The sequence below is a fragment of the Molossus molossus genome, unplaced genomic scaffold, assembly GCF_014108415.1.
Source record: "Molossus molossus isolate mMolMol1 unplaced genomic scaffold, mMolMol1.p scaffold_m16_p_4, whole genome shotgun sequence".
Lineage (NCBI taxonomy): Eukaryota > Metazoa > Chordata > Mammalia > Chiroptera > Molossidae > Molossus > Molossus molossus.
The window spans coordinates 40212766-40239801 of NW_023425377.1; the positions used below are offsets into that span (position 1 = coordinate 40212766).

General features: G+C 39.8%; 1 protein-coding gene across 1 annotated transcript; it reads left to right on the forward strand.

Annotated features, from left to right (window-relative positions):
- Positions 1 to 514: 514 nt before the first annotated feature.
- Positions 515 to 25448, forward strand: PPP2CA (protein phosphatase 2 catalytic subunit alpha). The gene is made up of 7 exons (XM_036282037.1): positions 515 to 848; positions 17670 to 17879; positions 20805 to 20978; positions 21722 to 21811; positions 22344 to 22505; positions 23712 to 23830; positions 24325 to 25448. Exons 1-7 carry the CDS (start codon positions 747 to 749, stop codon positions 24395 to 24397), a joined length of 930 nt encoding a protein of 309 aa, XP_036137930.1. The 5' UTR covers positions 515 to 746; the 3' UTR covers positions 24398 to 25448.
- Positions 25449 to 27036: the final 1588 nt, after the last annotated feature.

A 27036-nucleotide genomic window follows, 5' to 3' on the forward strand; every position in this document is an offset into this window, starting at 1 on the left:
CCAGGCTACAACTCGGCGCCGGTTCCTGCCCACAAAGAGGCAGGAATCCCAAGCAATTCCGGCGCTGCCGCACCATGGGGGAGCGGTGGGGTCGCAATTCTCGTTTCCGATGTGGCTGCACTCGCAGGGTGAAGAGCCGAGCCTCGTAGCACCTTTTATGTCTCTAGCACTGGGCAGCCCCTCCCGCCAGGACTACGCCTGCGCCAGGTCCTCGCCCCCGCTGCGTAGGACGAGTGCTCTGGGATTAGCCCAGTTCCCCGCTGCGATCACCGCGCTCTCAGAGACTCGGCCCGCCCTCCCCCCTGGACCCTACCCTTCTGGAGGACCACGCCCTAAAACCCAAGGTGCCTGTTACCAGCCGGCTATGTTGCGCCTGCGCCTTGGAACCTGGTTTCCGCCCCGACTCCGGTCTGGAGGCTGACCAGGGTTGGCTCTGCAGTTGCGCAGCTCGTGCCGCGGCCCTTCTACCTCTCCGCATCCCGCCGCCTCCTGACGCCGGGCGTGACGTCACCACGCCGGCGGCCGCCATTACAGGGAGCGAGCTCCGGGGCTATAGCGAGCTGAGGAGGACAGCGGCCGGTGGCCGAGCACTGCGGGGCGAGCCAGCGGGGCACAGCTAGCGCCGAGCAACTGCCAGTAGCCACACAAATACCTCGGGAACCGGCGGCGGCGTGTGCGTGTGGCCCGTGTGCGGGCGGCGGCGCGGGAGTAGCGCGGAGCGGCAGCCGGTTCGGGCGGGTGGCGTCATGGACGAGAAGGTGTTCACCAAGGAACTGGACCAGTGGATCGAGCAGCTGAATGAGTGCAAACAGCTCTCCGAGCCGCAGGTCAAGAGCCTCTGCGAGAAGGTGAGCTACACTCCGGCTGCGAGAGCCGCCGTGGGCTGAGCCCGCCGAGAAAGAGGCGGCCGTGGGGAGGGTGCAACATGGCGGAGGCCGCCGGCCCGGGCCACCCCTCAAGCTTCCTAGACCGGAGTCCGGCGCTGTGCGGCCCGGCGGTAATTCCCGGACGACCCTGCGCCCCCTGCCTCCCGCGCAGAGATTGGTTGTCGCTGCCACCGCCGTCTAAAATGGCGCCGTTCGCCCAACTCCGAGGCTTCGGAGCCTCCCGGCCTTGGCGTCGAACGGGGTGCTGTGGGAGCGGAGACCCTGGGATGGGCACGGTTTTGAGATCCGGGCTAGAGGACTTGGGTTCTTCCGCCTGGGAATAGCGCTGGGACTCCCTTGTGAGATGGGTAAGAGGCTTTTTCTTTGGACTCGGGACTAATTCTTGGCTTCAAGTCTGTCCGGAGGCAAGCTTGTATGCCAGATCCCAGGACCTATGAAAGGTCACACAGCTTTAGTATTATCCTGGGTGGTTTCTGCTAAATTCACCGAGCAGTCTTTTCCAGAGACTTCTTGAAAGCGTGGTTTTTAAGAACTTAAAAATACATCTCTAACCTAATTCCTACGAAGGTCATGGTAGTAGTTACAGGGAGGGATATAACTTAGTTTTCGTAGTTGGAAGAAATGGAGAATTTGGTGACTCATACTATATATGGAGTTTGGGATTGGAAATCAAGTGTCAGTTGAATGTATGATTTATATGTTGACTCAAGTTGAGTGGTGTGAAACCTTTCTCTAAGCCTAACGCGGTTGATATTTTGCCATTTACTTTTAAAATGAGCAACATAACTGTAGGAGAAGCAAATTTTGAATCCTGGCTCTTTGTTGGAAAAGTTGTATTTTTGTGACTTGAAGTAGTAGTATTGATAATAATAGCTGTCGATTAAGCCTTTACTGTGTTCCAGAAATTGTGCTTAGTGTTTATCTCATGGATGCTGAAAATAGAATCTTGTAGTCCATTTAATTAGTCCATTTTAATTTCCCTTTTTAAAATGAACTTGCAGTATTTTATTTTAATACAGAATTGTGGAATATTATGTTAGCATTTTGTACTAGTGAAGAGAGTTGTTAGAGAGCAATTATTGCTGACTCGTTTGTGGTTTGATGTGAAAATTAGGTTCATGAGTTTGGTCTCTACACCTCTAAAACAGGCTTTTAAAGGAACTCTGCTGTAAATAATTGCAGTTTAAGTGAGTCAAATTCAGATTTATTTATCCCAAGCCCGAACAAAATTCTCTTAGTTAATGAGGTGGCACATCATCTATTGGAGCTTCATTTTAATGGTAGCTTCTTGACCCTTAATTCTCTTGCATCAAATGAGGATGGTATTTGTTTTAAAGGTGTAGAATAGGCTTTTAAAAATTATTTAATGTATATTATCAGGTCTTAATTTCTAGGTACCATAAGTGATGATTTTAATGACTTTTAGAGTTCAGTGCTTTACATAAAGACTGATTCAGCATTTGGCTAGTCATTTGTGTAGAAAATATTGGAAGTAATGATGTAATTGGAAGATCATGGGACTGCAAGTTAGACCTGGGCACTAGTGAATAATTGTTACTGACCTTGGGGCAACCACTTCACTTGATCCATTTTCTTTTTTTGAAACATCGATTTGTTGTTATTTATGCATTCGCTGGTTCAGTGTTTTTTTTTTGTTTTTGTTTTTCCTGTTTCTTTATTGATTTTAGAGAGAGAGTTAGAAACATCAAGGAGTGAGAACATCAACCGGCCACCTCCCCACTGGGGATTGGGGCCACAACCTGGACATGTGTCCGACCGGTAACCGAATTGGTGACCTCTTGGTGCATGGGCTGATGCTCAACTACTGAGCCACACCAGCTGGGCAAACTGGTTGATTCTTGTATGTGCTCCTAGTGGGGATTGAACCTGCAACCTTGGCATATTGGGATGATGCTGTAACCAAGTGAGCTACCTGGCTGGGACTCATTTTCTTGTGTATATACTGAAGTTAAAACAGATGTTCTTCTAATTTGAGGTTACAATTCCATTTTAAATTAGTGGTTTGTGTTTAATGAAAACCTACTGAATATCTAAGATTGCTTACTCTATGAGAGGAATGGAAAGCAATGCAGAATAATGTTTATGCTTAAGGAGCCTGAATCTAGTTGAAAATCAGTAGTAAATGGACCATGGAAGCAGAGTGTTTGGAGACTGTGGGAGAAATATTGAATGCTAAGGTGGGGTGTCTGAAGCTTGGTACATCTAGTAAATGTTCATTGTTTACCATGCCTTTGTAAAACTAAGATGTAGTGAGATTAATCAATTAGATTCCCATTGCTCATCCAGCGCGCCCAAATTTTAGTTCTTAGAGCCAAAAAGGTGGAAACAGTATTTGGAGTTAGGTTTCCAAGAAATGGATCCTTTTGGGGGTATATCATCACATGACCTTCCTACTGTTTTTAGCTCATAAGTATTTAAACTTTTGGTATTATATTAGCCTTCCAAACTAAATTAATTTGAAGGTGGCTTTTTGGGTATGTGGATGAGTTGGGGTACATGACGTGAAATGATCTTTTGTACAAGTCTTTCTGGTAAAACAAATGTTCTCTTTTCACTGTTAAATTTATGTGGCCAGTAACACATCTGGTGAAAGCTAGATATTTTTAAAATCTTGAGGAAAATTTATTTTCATTAGTACAATACTTACTGGAAATAGCTATTTGGTAGTAGTTGATCATTTCTCTCATGAGAAGGCATGATAATTTTAATATGTTTTTATTGATTTTTTTAGAGAGGAAGGGAGAGAGAGATAGAAACATCATTGTGACCAGAGGTACATCAATCGGCTGCCTCCTGCACGCTCCCCACTAGGGATTGAGCCTGAAACCTGGGTTTCGTGTTCCGACAGGGAATCAAACTGGGACCTGAACCCAGACCTCTCAATCCGCTAGGCAGGCAAAGCCTTTCGTATACCTGAAAATGCCTGTTTTGAATGAAATATTTAAAGGTAAATAGTAAAAATTACCATAAAAAATTATTGTCATTTTAAAAATGCAGCCCTGGCTGGTGTGGTTTAGTGGTGAGCACTGGGCCCGAACACCGAAGCATCATGGGTTTGCTGGTCAAGGGCACTTATCTGGGTTGCAGGTTCAATCCCCAGCCCTGGTCGGGGTGAGTGTGGGAAGCAACCAATGGCTGTTTTCTTTTCTCTCTCTAAGTATGTTTTTATTGATTTTTTTGAGAGAGAAACATCTATCAACTGCCTCCTGCTTGCCCCCTACTGGGGATGGAGCCAGAAACCCCAGGCCTGTGCCTGGACCTGAAATCAACTGGGACCTCTCAGTCCATGGGGTGTCACTCAATCCACTGAGCCAAACCAAAGGCATCCAAGTGTGTATTTATAGACAAGGGTGAACATGGTTTTTATGTTATTAACTAGTCAAGCCTCCCCCCTCCCAATGATGTGATTAAGGTTTATATCAAAGCCAAGGTGGTTGTGTGTGTTGAGTATACCTTGTCGTTTGGGGGATCATAATAATTGGGATCATAATTTGTTGATTGTTTAAAATTTTGTGGTGAGTGAGTACAGTTTTGTCTCAGGCACAGTTCTATAGTCAGTAACATTACTACATCTGTATAACTGGACTGGTATGTTTCCATCTACAGATTGGAAGAAAATAGTAGTGTCAACTTGGCTTTCACATTAACTGCAGTAAACAGTCTTTTATTATATGACCTTAGCAGTGGTTTAATATAGGTATGATTTTTGGCTTTGTGCTTTCAGTTCTTAACCAAACTTGTGGAGAATGTTGTTTGATAGCCAGGTTTTTTTGTGTTTTTTTTTCAAAGCAGTTCTTTAGGTATGATGCTGTTTTCCATTGCTCTACAAGCACTATAAATAAAATGCAGTCATTAAGGTTTTACTTAGTTTTAACATTTCTTACATGAGTATAAATAAAGCAAACCCCCTTCCTTCTAATTGGATGAGCTACGAAATATTTGACCAAGGATAAATTCCTTTATAAAGTGGGTAATGTGTTTGGTAGTCTGTATATATGTTTGGTTTAAAACATTGTTTGGTTCATTTACATACACGTAATTTGAATTTTAAGAACAAACAGTTGGTGCCCTGGCCAGTTTTGCTCAGTGGTTGAGCATCAACCCATGCACCAAGAGGTCGCCAGTTGGATTCCTGGTCAGGGCACATGCCCAGGTTGTGGGCCAAATCCCCAGGGGGAGGTGTTCAGGAGGCAGCCAGTTGATGTCCTCCCTCAATGATGTTTCTATCTCTCCCTCTCCTTTCCTCTCTCTAAAATCAAAGAAAAATGTCAGGGAAGCATAATACAGAATATTATGTTCATCATATCTTCACATTCACCGTTATAAATAGAACCAGAGGCTCAGGAAGGTAGTTACTGACTGAAGGGGCTAAATTGAGATTGCCTAAGCTTATATATTCTGAGACAAATGTTCTAGCCTTTCTTCACAGCCCCCCTTTTCATTTCTTAGGTAGTGTTAATGAAACATGCAGGTGAAATGGGACTAATTGAATTGTAGAGTCAACATCTCTGTAAAATAAAGCATTCTTTTTACTTTGATTACTTGAAAGCTCCCTATTCTTTTTTTTTTATCCTCATTCGAGGACATTTTTCCATTTTTTGTACAGACAGAGTGGGAGGGAGAGAGAAGAAGAGAGAGAGAGGGAAACATCGATGTGAAAGGGACACATCGAGTGGCTGCCACCTGCACGACCAACCAGGGCCGGGGACAAACTGCAACCGAGGTACATGCCCTTAGTGGGAACCGAACCCGGGTCTCCCCGGACCGCAGGTGGACGCTCTGACCGCTGAGCCAAACCGGCCAGGGCAAAAGCTCCCTATTCTTGTTGCATACTGTTGTTTAACTTTGTCCTGGAGGAGTAAACAATTCTTCAATCTTGGATGTGGCTAACTGCATTTGCCCCTCAGACAAGATTAATGAGGCAAAAACACCAGTTTATTTTCTGTGTATTCTCAGATATTGTAAACGATCACGTGATCCATAGACTGAGCTCTGAAATATTCAAATAAAGCATAACTGACATTTATATTGTTCATTACAGCTTGTAAACTGCCTTTCTTTTTATCTTCATAGATTCCAGTCAAAGGTGTTTGTACCTGTGTGTTTCATGATCTCCCAGGCATGAAGCAGTAATACAGTTAGTTTTTAGTTGACTTAATAAGGAAACCAAAATGGTGAACAGTCCTACTATTCAGATACACTGGTTCCCCAACTCTCCCTTTGTTTTCTCAGAGTCGAGAGTTCTGTGTCTGCAGATATTGGCAGTAGGGCTGAGGTGAAACTCATGCTGGAGAAAGAATGATGAGCACTGCAGGAGTGTATGGGATAACATTTGCATCCCCAGTCTGGTGTTCCCCCTTTTAATGACAACAAATATTTCCCTATCTCATTGTAAGTTATGTGGAGTATTTGTTTAGTTTAGAGGAGATAAGCTAGGAAAGCCAGGAGATACTGGATTTGGGATGAAGAAATAGTGGTCAGGGGTCTTTTATGAGGGTGCTTAGGAGAGACAGGAAAAGTTTTGTGTGGCAGGAACCTCGTCTTTTTTTACTCTTTCTACTCTGAGCCAGTTCTTTCCACTTTTTTTCTTTATTTGTTTCTCATTACCATTCTTGTCTGAAAAAACTCAACCTGTTCTCTCCTGTAAAAGTGAGATCTGGCCCTGGCCGGTTTGGCTCAGCGGTTAGAGTGTTGGCCTGCAGTCCCAAGAGACCCAGGTTCGGTTCCCGCGAGGGGCATGAACCTCAGTTGCAGTTTGTCCCCGGCCCTGGTTGGGTTGTGTGGGTGGCAACCACTCCATGTGTTCCTTTCACGTCAATGTTTCTCTCTCCTTTCCACTCTATCTGAACAACAAAATGGAAAAGTGTCCTCAGGTGAGGATTAAAAAAAAAAAAGTGAGATCTGAATTGGACTAGAACTAGGAAGCGGAAAGATCTTCTTTTGTTTTAAATGGCTTTTCTCTCTGCTTCTGGAGCAGTAGTAGCAGAAGTAGGGACTTACGTCTTGCAAATAAATGGCTAGGGTTTGAAAGAACTGTTAGTAACATTCTGGGGATAATGGCTTAATTTCACAATACAAAGTTACTATTGCCTAGTTATATATTGGTATTATGATTTGAAATAGATGAACAAGGCAGTGACAGAGAAGTATGTGTTTGTCTAAACTGTACATGACCAGCTCGCCAGTCGCTATGGCACACCCTGTCCCCACCTCTCTCTTAGTCATATAGTTACTACTACAGATAGGAATTTTTACACTTCTGTTGCTGAGGGGGCTGAAAGAACGTTAAGAACCTTTGTTCTAGAATGCCCCTGGGAAACGTTTTGTTAGGTAGGTAGATCTCATACAGAGTGTACGCGACAAAGGTTATAGAGTGCCATTGATGCTATTAACTATGTGACACTGTCCATTTTTTTTTGGAATTCATTCAACCAAAATTTATGAAGCCCCATTACATGCATTACTAGTTTTCAGTATTTAGCTTTGTCTAAATAGCATTATCACAGGATTTGTTAGGGTTTTTTTGTTTTTGTTCTTAATAGCAGGGTTTCAGATTAGTCAGGAAGTTGAACTTGTAAACTCTATACAGGAAAGGTTTTAGAATATTTGTTCTAGTAGTGATCGAGGGAATTTTATTTCTCTGCCACCCATTATTTGTAAACTAGTAGTAATGCCCACCATCTATTTTGTTGTGTGTCTCTCACTTTTAATAAAAAGGCTTAAGAAGTACTTTAGGGTGGTGTAGAATTTTAGGGTTAGAAGGAACCTTAAAGACCTTTTAGGCCAGTGATTATCAACCTTCCTAATGCCACGATCCTTTAATACAGTTCCTCATGTTGTGGTGACCCCCAACCATAAAATTATTTTTGTTGCTACTTCATAACTGTAATTTTGCTACTGTTATGTCTTAGGAGACCCCTGTGAAAGGGTCGTTTGACCCCCAAAGGGGTTGCGACCCACAGGTTGAGAACCACTGTTCTAGGCCAAGTCATCTTTTACAGAGGAGGGAGGAACAGACCCACAGTGGTTGAGTCTAGTTCATGATAGATTGTTGTAGTGAGAATTTTTAAACCATTGTGTTGTATGTAGCAACATATCTCAGTTTAGTAAATTAACTTCTTTTTTCCTTATGCAGGAATGATTGGGAATGTTTAATTCATACACATGTATAGGTTGGTTGGTAAAGATTGAGGCCAGACATATGACTAAAGAAAATGTTGATTTATTTTGCTCAGAGATGATGATAATTATTTGAAGCATAATCATACGGATTTTAATCAAAGAAGACAAATTGTTTCATAAAATATCAGCGGTATCTGTTCAGTATAGTTAATGAAAGACAAGTAGTATGAAAAAAGGTTTAATAATTGAAGATAACTAACTCATTCGCTTCCAGGGATGATAATATACCCTACTTTGTCTATCATACCAAAATAAAAATCTAGCCATGTATATTTATCATAAACCATAATTTTTTGCACAGTTAAAAAAAATCTAAGAAACCTTTTTTTTTTTTTTTTAATCCTCACCCGAGAACATGTTCCCATTTTTTGTTCAGATAGAGAGGGAGGGAGGGAGAGGGGGAGAGAGAGAGAGAAACATTGACATGAAAGGGACACATCAAGTGGCTGCCTCCTGCAGGACCCAACCAGGGCAGGGGACAAACTGCAACTGAAGTATGTGCCCTTAGCGGGAAGAGAACCCAGGTCTCTCTGGACTGCAGGCTAACACTCTAACCGCTGAGCCAAATCTGCCAGGGCCCTGTTATCTTTTCACAAGCAGCAAAAAGCAAAGTGAAATTCTCTTAGAATATTGAAAAATTGCTTGCAAATTTAATTATTTTGCTTTAAATTAAAACATATTAAATGTCTTCAATTCTGTTAAAACTGAAAAGTGAAAATCAAAGATTGCTTTTCCCCCCCAGCTTCTCTTATATTTTTATGGCTATAACTGGTGGAAATGTACTCAACTATGATTAGAGTGTGAAATATTACAAATTTTCTTGAACTAGAGTTCCAGTGAATATTAGAACTATCAGATTTTGAATAGAAAAATACATAAGAACATCATTCAACTCTCTTTGACTACTCAAAAAGTATGTGTGGACAATTTGTATAAGAGGATAAATAAGTAGTAGTAAATAAACTTAGAATAAAAACTTTCACTCTCCTCTTCCCAAAAGTGGCCAGAGGTGACCTCTGAAAATGGTTTGCTATTCACTTGACCCAGAACACCCCACAAAATCATGCAAATCAAGAGGTTCAAATCTTCATGTTCACTTTAAAACACTCATGAAACTGCCCGGGCCATAAAAGGAATGCATATTCGAAAAGTCACCAAGTCTCTGAAGGATGTCACTTTACAGAAGCAATATGTGCCATTCCATCATTACAATGATGGAGTTGGTAGGTGTGCCCAGGCTAAGCAGTGGGGCTGGACACAGAGTTGGTGGCTCAAAAAGAGTACTCAGTTTTTGCTGCATGTGCTTAAATATGCAGAGAGCAACGCTGAACATAAGGGTTTAGATGTAGATTCTGTGGTCATTCATTGAGCACGTCCAGGTGAACAAAGCTCCCAAGATGCGACTTAGAATTTAGAGTTCAAGGGCAGATTAATTTATACATGGTTCTCGCTGCCACATTGAGATGATCCTCACTGGAAAAGAACAGATTGTTCCTAAACCAGAAGAGGAGGTTGCTCAGAAGAAAAAGATTCCCCAGAAGAAACCGAAGAAACAAAAACTCATGGTCTGGAAGTAAATTAAACATAAAATAAATACTAATAAAAGTAAAAGCGGGGGGGGGGGGTTGGGGTTGCGGGGAAGTTTGACTCTAAAAGGAAAAGTGCCAGTCAGGAGATAACATTTTATATCTGAAGTAGCTGAGAATGTTGCATAACAAGTTGAGCATAATCGTGTGTGTGTGTGTGTGTGTGTGTGTGTGAGAGAGAGAGAGAGAAAACTATTTAAATACAATTATATTTATCTGCTAAATACAGGAAGAAAAGGTTTATGTGTATATGTAACTTTTCCAATTAACATCTGCAAACATAACAGTGATTTCAGAACAATTGCCCCGCGTCTCTTTACTGCTAGACTTACCAGCCATAAATTGCAGGTGAATTAGTGTCTTTTGGTTTCGTTTCTCTCACTCTCCTTGTCCAGAGACATTTTGATGTAAAGTTGCAGTGCAGCACCTCCGGCTTGGATGATCTGTGAGGTCTAATTTAAGTCTGCTTTGTTTGTAATTTCATGTTGTTAATGGTGGTTAGGGATGACCTATGTCTAAGAATGTCAAACAAATCTATATAGGTCATTCACTTTATACCTGATTGTTTTATAATAGGTTAAAAAGTAAAGCTGTATGAGTTCTGAATCAGAACTCAGAATGCTAAGAGGATGTTGATAATAAATTAATATCCCTAAATATTTTCTTCAGTGACTCCAAATTGTTTGGAGGTTAGGATGGTATAAAATGTTAATTTCACTTAGTTGCTTGTGGTAATCTCTTATTAATGGAATAGTCGATTCCCATTTTAACCATGTTCTAGGCAGTTTTATATAAAATCTTTTCCTTGAAGTCATTTATTTCAGTCTTTACCATTTGACTGAATTTCTCTAGGGTTCCAATAAATAAAAATCAATATGGTGCGAATTACAATATTTTTTAAAAATTGTTTTTAGGGGAAGCAAAAAAAGTTAGGGAGTGTTTGTATTTTGCTTTTGTTTCTGTGCATAATTCAGGTGACATGAGGCTTTAAAGTATAGCAGTCAGAAGAATCCCAAAGGTTGAAAAGGTAGTTATTAAAAATTTTTAAAAATTTGATTCTGCCATTTATTTTGAGTATTGAATTAGAGAGTTGAAGTTGTATGATTACCTTTGAAACAGATGATTGATGAAGGGGAAGTCCTGGAGGCTCTAAAGATGACTCATTAGAGATTCTATTAGGTGACCCATTGCAGGGTTCCATTAGGTTCTTCTGCAACTTACAAGACCTGACATTTTGTGACAGCACAGCTTCTCTTTTTCTGTGATTAGTTCCTAATTGTAAAATAATCTTTAGTAAGGTCATCTGCAGCCTGGTGTTCTGTGATAGTGTATTTTGGTATAGTGAGCATCTGAGATCTGGTAAGTGGAGACAAAAACAAAAAGTGTAGTTAAAACTGGTTCTTTGTAAGCATGAATTTTTGTTGTTAAAATATTCTTGATTGTATCTGATACATGCTGTTGTTTTCTCTAGGATTTAATTATAATTGTTTTGGTCTGAAATTTGGTAGGAAGAGAAAGAGAAGGCTTTGACTTTCCCAGGTTCAGAAGTGTCCTGGTATTTCCTCAAAAAATTAAAAATGGACCCAGCCAGTGTGGCTCAGTGTTTGCGCATCACCCTGTACACCAAGAGGTGCCCAGGTTGTGGACCCAATCCCAGTTAGGGAGCATGCAGGAGGTGGCCAATTGAAGTTCTCTCTCATTGATGTCTATCTCTTTCTCCCTCTCCCTTCCTCTCTCTCTAAAATTAATAAAGAAAAAAAATATTAAGAATGGAACTGCCATTTGATCCAGTGATCTCACTTCTTGGAATATATCCTAAGAAGCCTGTAAGGAAGAATATATGCACCAATCAGGAAGAATATATGCACCCCTATGTTCATAGCAGTGCTGTTTACAATAGCTAAGATCTGGAAACAGCCCCAGTGCCCATTAGTAGATGACTGGATAAAAAAAAACTGTGGTACTTTTACATGATGGAATACTATGCAGCTGTAAGAAAGAGAAATCTCTTACCCTTTGAGATGCCATAGAGGGACCTGGAGAGTATTATGCTAAGCAAAATAAGCCAATCAGAGAAAGACAAGTATCACATGATCTCAGTTATTTGTGGAATATAATGAATAAAATAAGCTGAGAAACAAAATAGATTCAGAACCACGGAAGTAGGGAACAGACTGACAAACCCCAGAGGGATGGGGGGTGGGAGGGGAGGGAAGAGATAAACCAAAGAACTTACATGCATATATGCACAACCAATCTACAGGGACACTAGGCTGGGGAAGGCAAGAGTGTGTATGTGGGGGGGTCAGGGGGGGCATCTGTAATACTGTACAATAAAAATAATAAAATAAAGTTTATTGCCCTGGCTAAAAAATATATATATATACACACACACACACACACTGTATCCTTCCCCTTTTGGAGGACAAATTGGTAATGTCAACTTAAAAAAGTGCAAACTACTGGATATACTAATAGGTCCACTTCATAGTAATCTTCTTTCATGAAATGTGCCTGCGTGTGTATATAAGAAGCAAATACTAGGATATACATTGCAGCCACCACCACTAATGTATTGTCATACCGCAAGTAATACTCTATATCCACTATGAGAAATTAACCAGGTCTATATATTAACCCGGCATATATATCTGCATTCTAAACTCCAAAATATATTGTTAAGGAGAAAAGCAGACTGGTGAATAATATTGTTTCTAGTTTAAATATGCAATTAACATTTCTTTAGGCATCTAATATGCATTAAAATGTGTAAATAAGGTTTTGAAAGGGTATATATCAGAATGTTTTTGGTGGTTACTCTGCCCAAGGAGGGGGAGAGGGATTGTGGAGAGTGGTCAATAGCTTTTACAGATGTCTTAGAAGTAGGACTTATCATTTCATTCATAGTCACTTTCATTAGTGTGTAGTAGGTGCTACAAACACTCGACATGGTGTTAATGCCAAACAGAGTTAGTAATAGAATATGTCTAGTGAACTTCTGCTTTTTAGTAATAATAAATCAGGGAAGGTTGGAATTATACTAGAGATCTGGATTGTATGTATTTCTTAAGAAATAACACTTTTTGCCCTGGCCAGTTTGGCTCAGCGGTTAGAGCATCGGCCCGCTGGCAGAAGAGTCGCGGGTTTGATTCTGATCTAGGGCACATACCTCCGTTGCAGTTTGGTCCGTGGCACTGGTTGCGATCGTGGGGAGGCAACCAATCTATGTCTCTCTCTCACATCAATGTTTCTCTTGCACTTTCCCTCCCACTCTGTCTGAAGATAAATGGAAAAATATCCTCAGGTGAGGATTTTTTAGAAAAAGAAAAAGAAATCACTTTTTGAAACCCAGTGCATATTTTTCTACATTTGAAAATGTTAGATCAAATTAATGATTAATTTTGGATGTCAGTGTTTAGTAAATGTACTGAAATAAGCCCCCCAAAATATTTGGAGACTTGAAAATAGTGGTTCTTTTTTTTTTATCCTCACCCGAGGACATTTTTCCATTTTTTGTACAGATAGAGTGGGAGGGAGAGAGAGGAAGGGAGAGAGAGTGAGAAACATCGACGTGAAGGGACACATCGAGTGGCTGCCACCCGCACGACCAACCAGGGCCGGGGACAAACCGCACCCGAAGTACGTGCCCTTAGCGGGAACTGAACCCGGGTCTCTCCGGACCCAGGCCAACGCTCTAACCGCTGAGCCAAACTGGCCAGGGCTGAAAATAGTGGTTCTTAAACTTAGCTGCACCATGAGAGTACCAGTATGGGGTGGGGATAGGAGACAAAAAAAATTGCTGATGCTTGGATTCTACCCCCAGATACTCTGACTTAATTGGAAGAGGAGTAATCTGGACTTGCTTGCTTATTTATTTATTTTAAAAAGAGCAAGTGAATTTTAATGTGTGCCTAAGGATGTATGCCACTGCCTCAAAGCATCCTTGTCATAAGTCTTTGTAATGAGCAAAGACTTATAAGCAACAATTCTCTATGGTATTTCACACCCTCGTATTGCAGTGTTTTGCCTTTCCCTGACCAACCTGCACTCTATATTCTGGGACACCATTTCGTAATGCTGGTCACACATGGAAAGGGTCTTCAATAAATGTTGATTGAATATATAAAGTAAACACCTTTAACCCATTCTCAGAACAAATTTCTTTAGTCTTCATGGCTATCTGAAATGAAATTTGGCTCCCTGAGGAAGTCATATACCTTTTCTGATGGCCCTCCTTAATGGATGGATGCTGCCTCCTAGTCAAGGATAAAATTCCCTGTGTTTTTTAGAAGTGTGTCCTCTACCTAAATATCTGGGCATTTTTCCTTACTGCTATTACTTGTTTCTTTATTCTCCAAAGAACTTGGTACCAATTTCCATGCCTGTACTTCTGCTGATGCTCTGGGAGATAACCATGGCTTTCCCTGAAAATGACTTTGGTGTAAGTTCTTGATTCACTTAACAAATATATATAAAGTGCCTTCTACATCTCAGGCATTGTTCTAGCAAGGTGCTGTGTATACAGTTGTGAATAAAATGAATCCGATGAACATTTTAAAAATTGTCACTTTGTTGTATGGAACATAGATTAGAGTCAGGAAAATGGAACTGGCAGTTCTATGTGGAAGCCAGCACAGTAATCCAGGTGACATGGTGGCGGCTTGGTCCAGAGTAGTAGCAAAAAAGATAGAAGATGGATTTGAGGTATGTTTCAGAAGGGCAAGATTTGTCTGTGGATTGGTCCCTGAATACTGTTGGCCTTTAAGCTCTACTTCATTTCGGATATGTGCATCCATAGTCCTACCTTCGAAATATTAAATTCAGTCATCAAATTTTCTGCCAGTGGATCTTTGTTTTAATACCACTTTGATTAAACTTGTTCTTCAGTCTATATCCATGCTTTATTCTTCCCATGCATTTCCTACTTGGGGTGAACAACTGCCATGGTTTGCCTGGGTGCAGGTGAGGCATTTCCTGGGACGCAGGACTTTTAGTGTTAAAAGCAGGGTAGTTGAGCCCTGGCCAGTGTGGCTCAGCGGTTAGAGCGTCAGCCCGCGGAACAGAGAGTCCTGGGTTTGGTTCCCACTAAGGGCACGAACCTCGGTTGCAGTTTGTTTCTGGCCCTGGTTGGGGTTGTGTGGGTGGCAGCCAGTCGATGTGTCTCTCTCACATTGATGTTTCTCTCTCTCCCCCCCCCTCCCTCTTCTTCCTTCCCTCCCTCCCTCTCTCCCTCTCACTCTATCTGAAGATGAATGCAAAAAGTGTCCTTGGGTGAGGATTTAAGGGGTGGGGGGCAGCCCTGGCTAGTTTGGCTCAGCAGTTAGAGTGTCGGCCTGCGGTCCGGAGAGACCCGGGTTTGGTTCCCGCTAAGGGCACGTACTTCGGTTGCAGTTTGTCCCCGGCCCTGGTTGGTCGTGCGCGGGTGGCAGCCACTCGATGTGTCCCTTCACGTCGATGTTTCCCTCTCTCTCCCTTCCTCTCTCTCCCTCCCACTCTATCTGTACAAAAAATGGAAAAATATCCTCGGGTGAGGATAAAAAAATAAAAATAAATAAAGGGGGGGCAGGGTAGTTGGGCCCTGGCCGATTTTGTTCAGTGGTTAGAGTGTTGGCCCATGGACCAAAGGGTCGTGGGTTCGATTTCTGGTCAAGGACATGTACCTGAGTTGCAGATTTAATCCCTGGCCCCTGTCTCGGTGTGTGCAGGAGACAACTAATCAATATGGCCCCCCTCACATTGATGCTTCTCTCTCTACCTCCCTCCCTTTCTATCTTAAAATCAATGGAAAAATATCCTCAGGTGAGAATTAACAACAAAAGTCCAGGGTAGTTGGTTACTCTGCCCCACCCCAGTCCACTGTCTTCTTTGCTCTTGCCTGTTATGCTTCAGCCATATTAATTTTTCCCTCTTAACTCCTGGGACATTCTACACATGATTGCATCTGCCTCTATTGGACCTCCTCCCATTCTCTGCTTTTCATCCCCTTTCTGTAACACACTGGTTCTTTGAACCGCAGGCAGTTTTCTTAGCTGCCCCAGAGATGATGATCCTGGAACACTGCTGCTTACCTCTAGCACTTGGCCCTTTCTTTTGTAATGATCATTTTTATTGTCTGCCTCTCCTGCTGTACTGTGTGCTTTTTAAGTTGTCTTGTTTGTTGTGATACATTTAAAGTGGCCTCCATGCCCGGCTGGTATGGCTCAGTGGTTGAGCGTTGACCCATGCACTAAGAGGTCGCCGGTTCCATTCCTGGTCAGGGCACATGTGCAGGTTGTGGGCCCAATGCCCAGTGGGGGGCATGCAGGAGGTGGCCAATCGATGTTCTCTCTCATCAATTTTTCTATCTATTCTCCCTTCCTCTCTCTCAAATCAGTAAAGAAAAATATAAAATAAAGTGGTCTCCACCAATTACTCTCTCCTTTTATAGCGTTTAACACAATCTGTACTCTGTTGTTAATTTGTGGGCCCCCAGCCTCCACCCCATCATGGGAATGATTTACCTTGATACCTCCAGTGTCTAGCACAGGGCCTGGCACATAGTATCACTCAGATAATTCAGCAAATCAATGATACCTCCCAGTGTTCTTTACAGTTTCTGGCATATAATAAATGATCAATAACTGTATGTTGAATGAATGAAATGGTACTAAGAGATATACTATGTTACCCTTAAAAATAATGTTTGAATTTGTGGCTATGTGGAATAATGCTATCAAACCTTTTTTTTTTTTTTTTTTAATCCTCACCCGAGGACATTTTTCCATTTTTTGTTCAGGTAGAGTGGGAGGGAGAGAGAGGAATAGAGAGAGAGAGAGAGAAACATCGATGTGAAAGGAACACATCGAGTGGCTGCCACCCACACAACCAACCAGGGCCGGGGACAAACTGCAACCGAGGTACGCGCCCCTAGCGGCAACCGAACCCGGGTCTCTCAGGACCGCAGGCCAACGCTCTAACCGCTGAACCAAACCAGCTAGGGCAAACCATTTTCTAAAAGCAGCATATAACACCCATGTATATTGAATAGGCACAATAGTGTAACAAGAAGATTGTATTTTGGTATAAAGTATAAAAAATATATTAACAAACAGATAAAATTTTAATGTCTTTCAAAAATTAAAGTCAATCAGGACTAAGAAACCTTTCCTCATAGTCTGGATTCCTGCAGTGCCAACATTATAGTTAGAACTCTAAAGCTAAGGAACTAGGTACCTCAATGTCTTGCTCCATTTTCATTGATCTTATATAGCTGCTAATAATATAATCTCTTTAGTGTTTACTTAGATGGCAACTGATAGGCCTAAAAATTCTGATACAACCCTAGCTAGTTTGGCTCAGAGATAAGAGCATTGGCCTGTGGACTGAAGGATCATAGGTTTGATCCCTGGTCAAGTGCACATACCTGGGTTGCAGGTTCCATCCCCAGCCTTGACCCCGTGATGTGGGAGCCAACTGATCTCTCTCTCTCTCGCTCTCTCTCTTTCTCTCTACCCCCTACCCTTCCACTCTATCTAAAAAAAAAAAAAAGGAAAAGTATCCTTGGGTGAGGATTAACCAGAAAAGAAAAGGGGGGATACTGATACTGATGAGAGGAACCGCTATGTATCTTGATATACTTCCCCCTTATCCCCCCCGGAATTAGGAGAGAGAACCAATGGAATAGAATCTTGCCCTCTTATTTTTAATTTTTTAAAAGAATATTTTATTGAGTTTTTTTGTTTGTTTGTTTTTGTTTTGAGAGAGAGAGAAACATCAATGTGAGGCACAACACAGCATCGATCCAGCTACCTCCTGGTGCACAGGATGACACCCAACCAACGGAACCACACTAGCCAGGGCTTGCCCTCTTGTTCTAATGGGATCATAATTGCCTGCAATTTGATTTTATACTGAACTCGCCCCTTAAGCTACATCAAGTGTGAATAAACATATCTTTGTTAATGTTGTTTAATGTCAGATGTATTGATTTATTTATTTTTTTCTCCACCTGTAGGCTAAAGAAATCCTGACAAAAGAATCCAATGTGCAAGAGGTTCGATGTCCAGTCACCGTCTGTGGAGATGTGCATGGGCAATTTCATGATCTCATGGAACTGTTTAGAATTGGTGGCAAGTCGCCAGATACAAATTATTTGTTTATGGGAGATTATGTTGACAGAGGATACTATTCAGTTGAAACAGTTACACTGCTTGTAGCTCTTAAGGTAATTTTAATTTTACATTTGGGCATTTTAAACTGGGTAAAACCAGTCCTCATGGATATTAATGTTCCCAGGGATTTGTGATTTTTTTAATCTGAACATTTTGTTTTAGAATAAAACTTCAAATTTGGAAATGCAAGTATTCTTCTTTGGGACTTATAAATCATAGGTCTGTCTGTCTGTCTGAGTAAGAGGACGGTACAAAATAAAAAGTTACTCTTTAAGGAAGAGAATACCTTCGATTATTTGATAAAAACATTAGAGGGCTGGTCAAATAGATTTTAGATCAATAAATTGGGATGTTGAACTAATATAATTACCTTTCTAGATAATTTTGAAGTATTTTAAAGGAACACAATATCAGTTGTTGAAATGTTTATATCCTTTGACACAGTAGTCCTATAACTAATATTTTATTGAGGTAGAAATTCAAGAGGAAACCATCTTCATTGGTTTTAAATTGCTGCATTATTTTTAATATCAGAATGAATTGATGTAAATATCCAACAGTAAGTGAATATCTAAATTACGATTTATCTCAGTGAACTAGTTTGCAGCCATTAAACATGACATGATAATCTAGAACAGTAGAAATGATAAAGAAAGCAAGTTGCTTTATATTAGATATAGCTTTGGGAAATGTACAAAGATCTGAAGGTAAAACACAAAATGGTTAAGTAACGTTTAGTATGGTAGGCTTTTCTGCCTTTCCCTTTAAAAAAATGTTTGACTTTTTGGGGAGAAGATTTTATGAAATAATACGCAAAATGGTAAAATAGCTTCCAAAAACTTCTAATATTGGAGAAGCAGTAAGGTGTGGTTTTTGGCAAGAGCTGAATTTTAGGCAATTAATATAATGTGTATGTTTGAAGCTAGTAGTCTGAATAATGTAAAGTGCTGCAAAACATTTTTGGAGGTCATTATGTTCTGCATCTGTAATATAAAGGAGTTAGATTAAACGATAGAAAGTTTCTGTGGTGGCTCTAGATATTATATAAGAGCAGCCTTACAAGCTGACTATACTTAAAGCCCAGGATGAATCCTAGTGCTCAGGGAAAGAATGAATATGTTACCTTTAAGAATTCATGTTTGAAGCTATTATGGGCTGAATTGTGCCACTAATACCCCCAAATTTCATGTGTTGAAGACCTAACCCCAGTACCTCAGAATGTGACTGTATTTGGAGATAGAGCCTTTAAATAAAGATAAAATGAGGTCATATGGGGGAGCTCTAATCCAATATGACTCAGGTGTCCTTATTGATGAGATGAAGACACAGATACAGAGCAAAGATGATAAGAAGACTGTTAGAGAAGATGGACATTTACTAGCCAAGGAGAGAGGCCTTCAGATGTAACCAATCCTGCCAACATCCTCTAGAACTGTGAGGAAATACATTTATGTTATTTAAGCCACCCAGTCTGTGCTTTGTTATGACAGCCCTAGCCAACTAATATAGCAGGGGAGGAAACTTCAGCAAATAGTGATGGAACAGTTGGGTATCTATTTGCAAAAAAGAAAACTTAGATGCCGCATACATACAAATGGATCGATATTGCTCATAGACCTAAATATGAGAGCTAAAGCTATGAAACTTCTAGAGTAAAACATAGGAGAAAATCCTTGTAACCGTGGGTTAGGCATAGATTTCTTAGCTATGTTACCAAAAGCACAATCTACTTTTTTTAATGGACTTAAGAAAAATGTATTTATATACATATATATATTTATATATATATATATATACCTTTTATAACTAAGATGACAAATAAGTTTTTAATGGATGAAGTATTTGGATATTTTACTCAAGAAGATAGATTGGTCAGTAAGCACATGAAAAGATGCTCAAAATCAATCATCAGGGAAATGCAAATTAAAATCATAGTCACAGCCAGTCAAATGGTCGTCATATTTAAAGCTGATACTACCAAGTGTTAGTGAATTTGTGGAGATACTAGAACCTTCATGCATTGAAGGTGGGAATGTAAAATGGTCCAACCACTTTGAAAAACAGTTTGACAGTTTCTCAAAAAGTTAAACATATCCTTACCATATGACCCAGCACTTACACTTGATTGGGACTCTACCCAAGAGAAATGAAAACATATGTTCTTATAAAAACTTACGTGTATTAACTTGGGGTGGTAAACATAGTACAATATACAGATGATGTAGAGTTATGTACCTGAAAAGTATAATTTTATTAACCAGTGTTACCCCCAATAAATTGAATTAAAAAAAAATTACATGTAAATGATTATAGCGCCATTATTCATAATAGCCCAAAACGGCACACAATCCAGGTATTCACTCAACTGGTGAATAAAGATCTGAAAGGTGGTATAACCATACAATGGAATACTGTGCAGCAATAAAAAAAAGACAAACCACTGATCCATATACAGTTGAGCCTCAAAAATATTCTGCTAAGTGAAAGAAGCCAGGCACAAATGACTACATGTTGTATGATTACATTTATATAAAATTTCTAGAAAAAGCAAATCTTAATAGAAAGTAAATTGGTGGTTGTAGGGCGTGGGAGTTGAGAGTGAGTACAAATAGGTATGAGGGATCTTTTGGGGATAATGGAATAGTTCTAAAGCTGGATTGTGATGATTATTGCATAACTATAAATTTACCAAAGATCATTGAACTGGGCAAAAATTCATGAACAGAGTTTTATAACTGATAGTAATTCTTGGTGTAAAATTGGTGGTAGCAAGAGTTTGATTTTGGTTGAGATGGGGTTGACAGATACCCCATGGATAGATGTCTGGTTTCAGTTCAGTATGATGTAAGGGTTTGGAATGTGTTTTTTTTTCCCAACAAAGTTGGAACTCTGGGTTTCACTGTAGAAGGTTTGCTGAATTGCCGTTTGGTTTTTGAAGGAGCCAGCATTTCATGTTGTTTTCCATTTTGCTGTTTCAGGTTCGTTACCGTGAACGCATCACTATTCTTCGAGGAAATCATGAGAGCAGACAGATCACACAAGTATATGGTTTCTATGATGAGTGTTTAAGGAAATATGGAAATGCAAATGTTTGGAAATATTTTACAGATCTTTTTGACTATCTTCCTCTCACTGCTTTGGTGGATGGGCAGGTATGTAGATCTTTCTAAAACTTAACATTGCTGATTATTTTCAGTATTCTGCTTTCTTAATGGTTAAGTGACAGCAATTTATTTTTCCACCCTCACATCGCCTTGGGACCTTTTTTTAATGTTTTTCTTTGTTGATTTTAGAAAGGAAAGAAGAGGGAGAGATATAGAGACATCGATGAGAGAGAACATTGATTGGCCACCTCCTGCATATCCCCCACTGGGGATCGGGCCTACAACTTGGGCATGTGCCCTGACCGGGAATCGAACAGGGGATCTCTTGGTGCATGGGTCAGTGCTCAACCTGAGCCGCACCAGCTGGGCCTTTTGGGGCCTCTTTGAAGTGCCTTTGTATCAGGCCCTGAACTATATGTTGGAACCACAGGAATGAAAGATGTAACCCATCCATTGTCTCAGACTGTTTTTGAACACATCTAGGAGATGTAATTAAGGGATTGTAAGAAAATTCTGTAGGAAGGAAGATAATTACCAATGGTGAGGATGAGGTCAGAGAAACATTTTCTTAGAGGAGCTGACTGAAATAGAGTCTGCATGAAGTAGCGATGGCTTATCAGGAAGAAAGGGAGTGTATTTAGTAGTTTAGAGTGGGTTTCAGAGACAAGCCTGGTTGTGGCAGAACAGAAATACCGGTGGGGCCAAGTAATGTGGGCTACTGTCTGCACCTTAGTCCAGAATGTTTCAAGTTTCTTTTCGGTGAAGTTAACATTGTAAATCACTCTTTTCAGATCTTCTGTCTACATGGTGGCCTCTCGCCATCCATAGATACACTGGATCACATCAGAGCACTTGATCGCCTACAAGAAGTTCCCCATGAGGTATTGATTTTTATTTTATAATAAAAATATTATTAGCAAACTTCTTAGAGAGGAAAATTTTAATTGTAACTTAGTTCATTGTATGTATCCTCTTGTTTAATTCTCAAAAATGACCCCATGTAGTGTGAGCACTCTTGTCCACCCATTCTTCAGAAGAAGCTAACATTAAGGAACCTGCCAAGATCACAACAGTTGTGGAACTAGGCTTAGGACAAAGGTGTAGTTGTCTTCAGAGTCTCTGCCTTAATTACTGGACTGAACTGCCTAACATTGACATTTGTATACTAGAGGCAAATTATTAGTTCGGGTTTGTTGCTATTGGGGTTCATTGGTGTAGGTTATTCCTCTTAAACACATCTGGAAATAGTTTAATTATTTGATACAGATATTTGACTTCAACTGTAAAACCTTTTACTGTTTTTAGCAAAGACCACTTAAAAAGTGTGACTTAGTAGGCTGCTGCTTCTGATGAATTACTAAAATTATGTATTAACCATTTTTGCAAGTCTGTTTAACTTAACTTGCTTTTTAGGGTCCAATGTGTGACTTGTTGTGGTCAGATCCAGATGATCGTGGTGGTTGGGGTATATCTCCTCGAGGAGCTGGTTACACCTTTGGACAAGATATTTCTGAGACATTTAATCATGCCAATGGCCTCACATTGGTGTCTAGAGCTCACCAGCTGGTGATGGAGGTACGTTTTGTTCTTTGAAACCTGATTTGCTTTCTACATAAACTTAAGGAAGATACTGAGGAGTTTTAAATGAATGATATTAATGAGAACAAATTCTTTCTGACGTTGCCATTATAGCCTGAGCATTTTCAGTAGGTGCACACTAGAATAAAAGTCTCAAGCTTTTTTTTTTTTTCTTTTTTTTTGGTACATGCCTCTAGCGGGAACCAAACCCAGGACTCTCTGGTCTACAGGCCCTTGCTCCATCCGCCGAGCCAAACTGGCCAGGGCTAACGTCTCAAGCTTTTGATCACCATGAAATTTATAGTTAACATGTTTTCAGAGAGTCTTTTTTTATATTGTTTATTGGAGTGACATTGATTAGTAACATTACATAAGTTTCCAGTGTACAATTCTATAATATGTCATCTGTATGTTGCATTGTGTGCTCACCCCACAAGGTCTAGTCTCCATGACCATAAATTTGTTTGTTGTTATTGATCCTGAGTCAATATTTTTTCATTGATTTTTTTAGATAGAGTGGAAAGAGGGTGGAATGGGGGGGAACACTGATGTGAGAGACACATCACTTGGTTGCCTTCGTCATGACTCTTACTGGGGCTGGAGATCAAACTTGTAATCCAGATACATGCCCTTGACTGGGAATGGAACCCACAACCCTTTGGTCCACAGGTTGACACTCTAACCACTGAGCTAGGGCTTGACAGATTCTTAATGACTGGATGGTGCTTGGGATTTAAGAGTGGGAAAGTAAGAAATTCAGCATTCAAATAGATTGAGGGAATAAAGCCAGAAATGCTAGAGGTATCCTTTTTACCTGGGCAGTGACCAACTTGGGGACCTTAACTTACTACTAAGGAGAGAATTAATAAGGTTGTGGTCCCCTAGGAATATTTTATCGGCCTTTACAAGAAATGGCCATTACTCATTCTTGGATTATGTTTAGAGCCACTGTAATAAAAGAGGCTGATGAGACACTGCTATTTACAGGAGGCCACATATTTAAGAAGCAGTTTATTCTTTCGTTATTGATGCTTTTTTTTTTTTTTTTTTTAAGTTGTGCAGAGCACAGAAAATTATTAAATTACCCAGAAACAGTGTTGATATTTTTCAAGCCTTTTTGAGAGGATTTTTTTTTTTTTCTTTTGAGTGGAGTCACATTTAGTCATGTAAAATGTATTTTTATGTCCTTTCTTTTCCTTGTAGGGATATAACTGGTGCCATGACAGGAATGTAGTGACGATTTTCAGTGCTCCAAACTATTGTTATCGTTGTGGTAACCAAGCTGCAATCATGGAACTTGATGATACTCTGAAATACTCTTTGTAAGTATCTACACCTGAATAGTTGGTTGCCATTATTTGAATATATAGCTTCAATGGAAGGTTTAAGAGTTGAAAAGCTCATGCTGTAAATACATTCCAATTTGATTATTCAGTTTTCTTTGAAACAGACCTATAGTATTTTGAAATACATCAACAGAAACTTGTGATATATAGACCCTAATATGAATTATAACTTAAATCTATATTTTACTTATTTAGGAGAGCCCATCTTTCAAATGATCTTTTAAGGAAGCCCCGTATATAAAAGCATATCCTCTCTGTCTGAAGCTACCTTGACTCTTAGAGGGGGCATCCAGCTGGAAAATGTTTATTAAATTCATGATTAGGCTACATTTAGGTTTCTGTTAAATTAAGGCAAGCTAAAATTGGATAGGAAAAATTATGTAAAGTTTGAAAGACTAATGTTCTTGATTTTGGTTGTCAGTACATTGATATCTTAAGAGTATAAATAACAAATATGTCTTGTCTTTCAGCTTGCAGTTTGACCCAGCACCTCGCAGGGGCGAGCCACATGTTACTCGTCGTACCCCAGACTATTTCCTGTAATGAAATTTTAAACTTGTACAGTATTGCCATGAACCATATATTGACCTAATGGAAATGGGAAGAGCAACAGTAACTCCAAAGTGTCAGAGAATAGTTAACGTTCAAAAAACTTGTTTTCACATGGACCAAAAGATGTGCCATATAAAAATACAAAGCCTCTTGTCATCAACAGCCGTGACCACTTTAGAATGAACCAGTTCATTGCATGCTGAAGCGACATTGTTGGTCAAGAAACCAGTTTCTGGCATAACGTTATTTGTAGTTACTTTTGCTTTCTCTGAGAGACTGCAGATAATAAGATGTAAACATTAACACCTCGTGAATACAATTTAACTTCCATTTAGCTATAGCTTTACTCAGCATGACTGTAGATAAGGATAGCAACAAACAATCATTGGAGCTTAATGAACATTTTTAAAAATAAATACCAAGGCCTCCCCTCTACTTGTGAGTTTTGAAATTGTTCTGTTTATTTTCAGGGATACTGTTTAATTTAATTGTATGATTTGTCTGCACTCAGTTTATTTCCCTTCTCAAATCTCAGCCTCATGTTGTTCTTTGTTATTGTCAGAACCTGGTGAGTTGTTTTGAACAGAGCTGTTTTTTTCCCCCCTCCTGTAAGACAATGTTAACTGCACAAGAGCACTGCAGTGTTTTTCATAATAAACTTGTGAACTAAGAACTGAGAAAGTCAAATTTTAATTATATCAATGGGCAAGACTGGTGCTGTTTATTTAAAATATACATCAATTGATAAATTTTATAATTTTTAGAATTCTAGGTAATGAAAAATAAAAATCAAGGCCATTACATAATCTCTCTGGTAACTCCTTGGCATTCGTCAGATGAATTTCATCACTTATTTGTAGTTTAGATATTATAATTTATCAGATTGCCAGTGTGATCTCTGTGGGTTCTTTCTGCATTTTAACTTGTCTGCAAGATAGGAAATGTGTGCTACTTCAGTGAGACGGGACTGTAAAACCATGTAACTTGAGATTTAAGTTTTTTGGGGTTTTGTTTTAATAAAACAGCATGTTTTCAGGTAGAGTTACAAACTAAATAATGTGTCTACTTATTCAGTGCAGTTTCTGGTTATAAATATTGGTTATATGGGCTCTCTAGAATGATTGACAGATTGGTAAGTTCTGAACAAATATTTGTACATTACTTGTCATGTGAGTGATCTAAAGTTAAATTTGTTGGCTCTGTTGGTTCTGTGTTATCTCGTGCACCAAGAGGTCACCAGTTGCAGTGTCGATCCCCAGTAGGGGGCATGCAGGAGTCAGCAATGATGTTTCTCTCCCTTCCTCTCACTAAAATCAATAAAAATGTTTTCTTTAAAAAAATTTTTTTTGGTCACCCTGGCCAGGCATCTCAGTTTTAGAGTATCATTCTGATATGCCTAGGTTGTGGGTTTGATCTCCAATCAGGGTACATGAGAGAATCTGGTGAATTCGTGGATGAATGGAACAACAAATTCATGTCTGTCTGTCTCTTTCTCTCAAATCAATAAATTTTAAAAGTCTGTCACAGATAAGAAGACTGTTAAAATATTATCCTATATTAAGCTCTTTAAGTGAGACTAGTTAAATCAAGCAGAAAACTATTGCTGGGTTATGGTTTAGTGTTAATACACATTCACCCAAGGACAAAAATGGCATTTGAAATGAAGTGTGGCTCAGTGGTTGAGTGTTGACCCATGCACAAGAGGTCACCTGTTCGATTCTGGGTCAGGGCACATGCCCAGGTTGTGGGCCAATCCCCAGTGGGGGGCATGCAGGAGGCGGCCAATCACTGTTCTGTGTCATCAGTGTTTCTATCTCTCCCTCCCTTTCTCTCTCAAGTCAATAAAGAAAGAAAAAATTTTAAAAAGAAATTGGAACTTGATTTGAAAAGAAAAGAAATGAAGGGCAGTGCTAACCACTTAATGAGTAGTTCACCCCCACCTCCCTTTATCCTTTTGAGTAGGATTTGGAAGTTAAAACAATTCCCCTGTGGAAACTAATATTTGATTATCATAAACTATCTGGGTAAACTTCAGAACATTTAATCATTATTCATGTGAGTGTAGTAATGAAAGTTTTGGTTTTTCTTTTTTTTGCTTTGTACTATGTTGAATTTGGAACTGACAAGGATGTTTTTCCATTTCTCTTTCCTGAGTGGCTTTTGGAAAATACACATACACACTATGTATTTTCTTTAGTGGTCCACTTTCTTTTTATCTAAGATGGCTTGTGGAGTTGATTGTCCAAAAAAGAAAAAAAAAAGCCCTTAGTTTTTCTACATTTCCATTTTACTTTATTTTATACTTTCACAAGATACATACATATTTTGTTTTCTCACTTGATTCTCTCTCTGACTAAACAAATAGATTATCAGTGCCATAGTTGTTTTTTAAATCCTCACCTGAGGATATTTTTCCATTTATCTTCAGATATCAGTGCTGTAGTTTTAATCCAATGGCCCTGTGATCCAGATTCCAAGCATCTGTTTTTCAGGTCCTGTGATACCCGAAGTGACTTAAAAAAATGCAAATGTAACTGACATGTACTGTTATCCGGGTACATATTCTCTATAAAATAATTCTTTGTAGTGTCAGAAGAGGGCTTGTGACCAGAATGGCTTGGGTTTAGAAT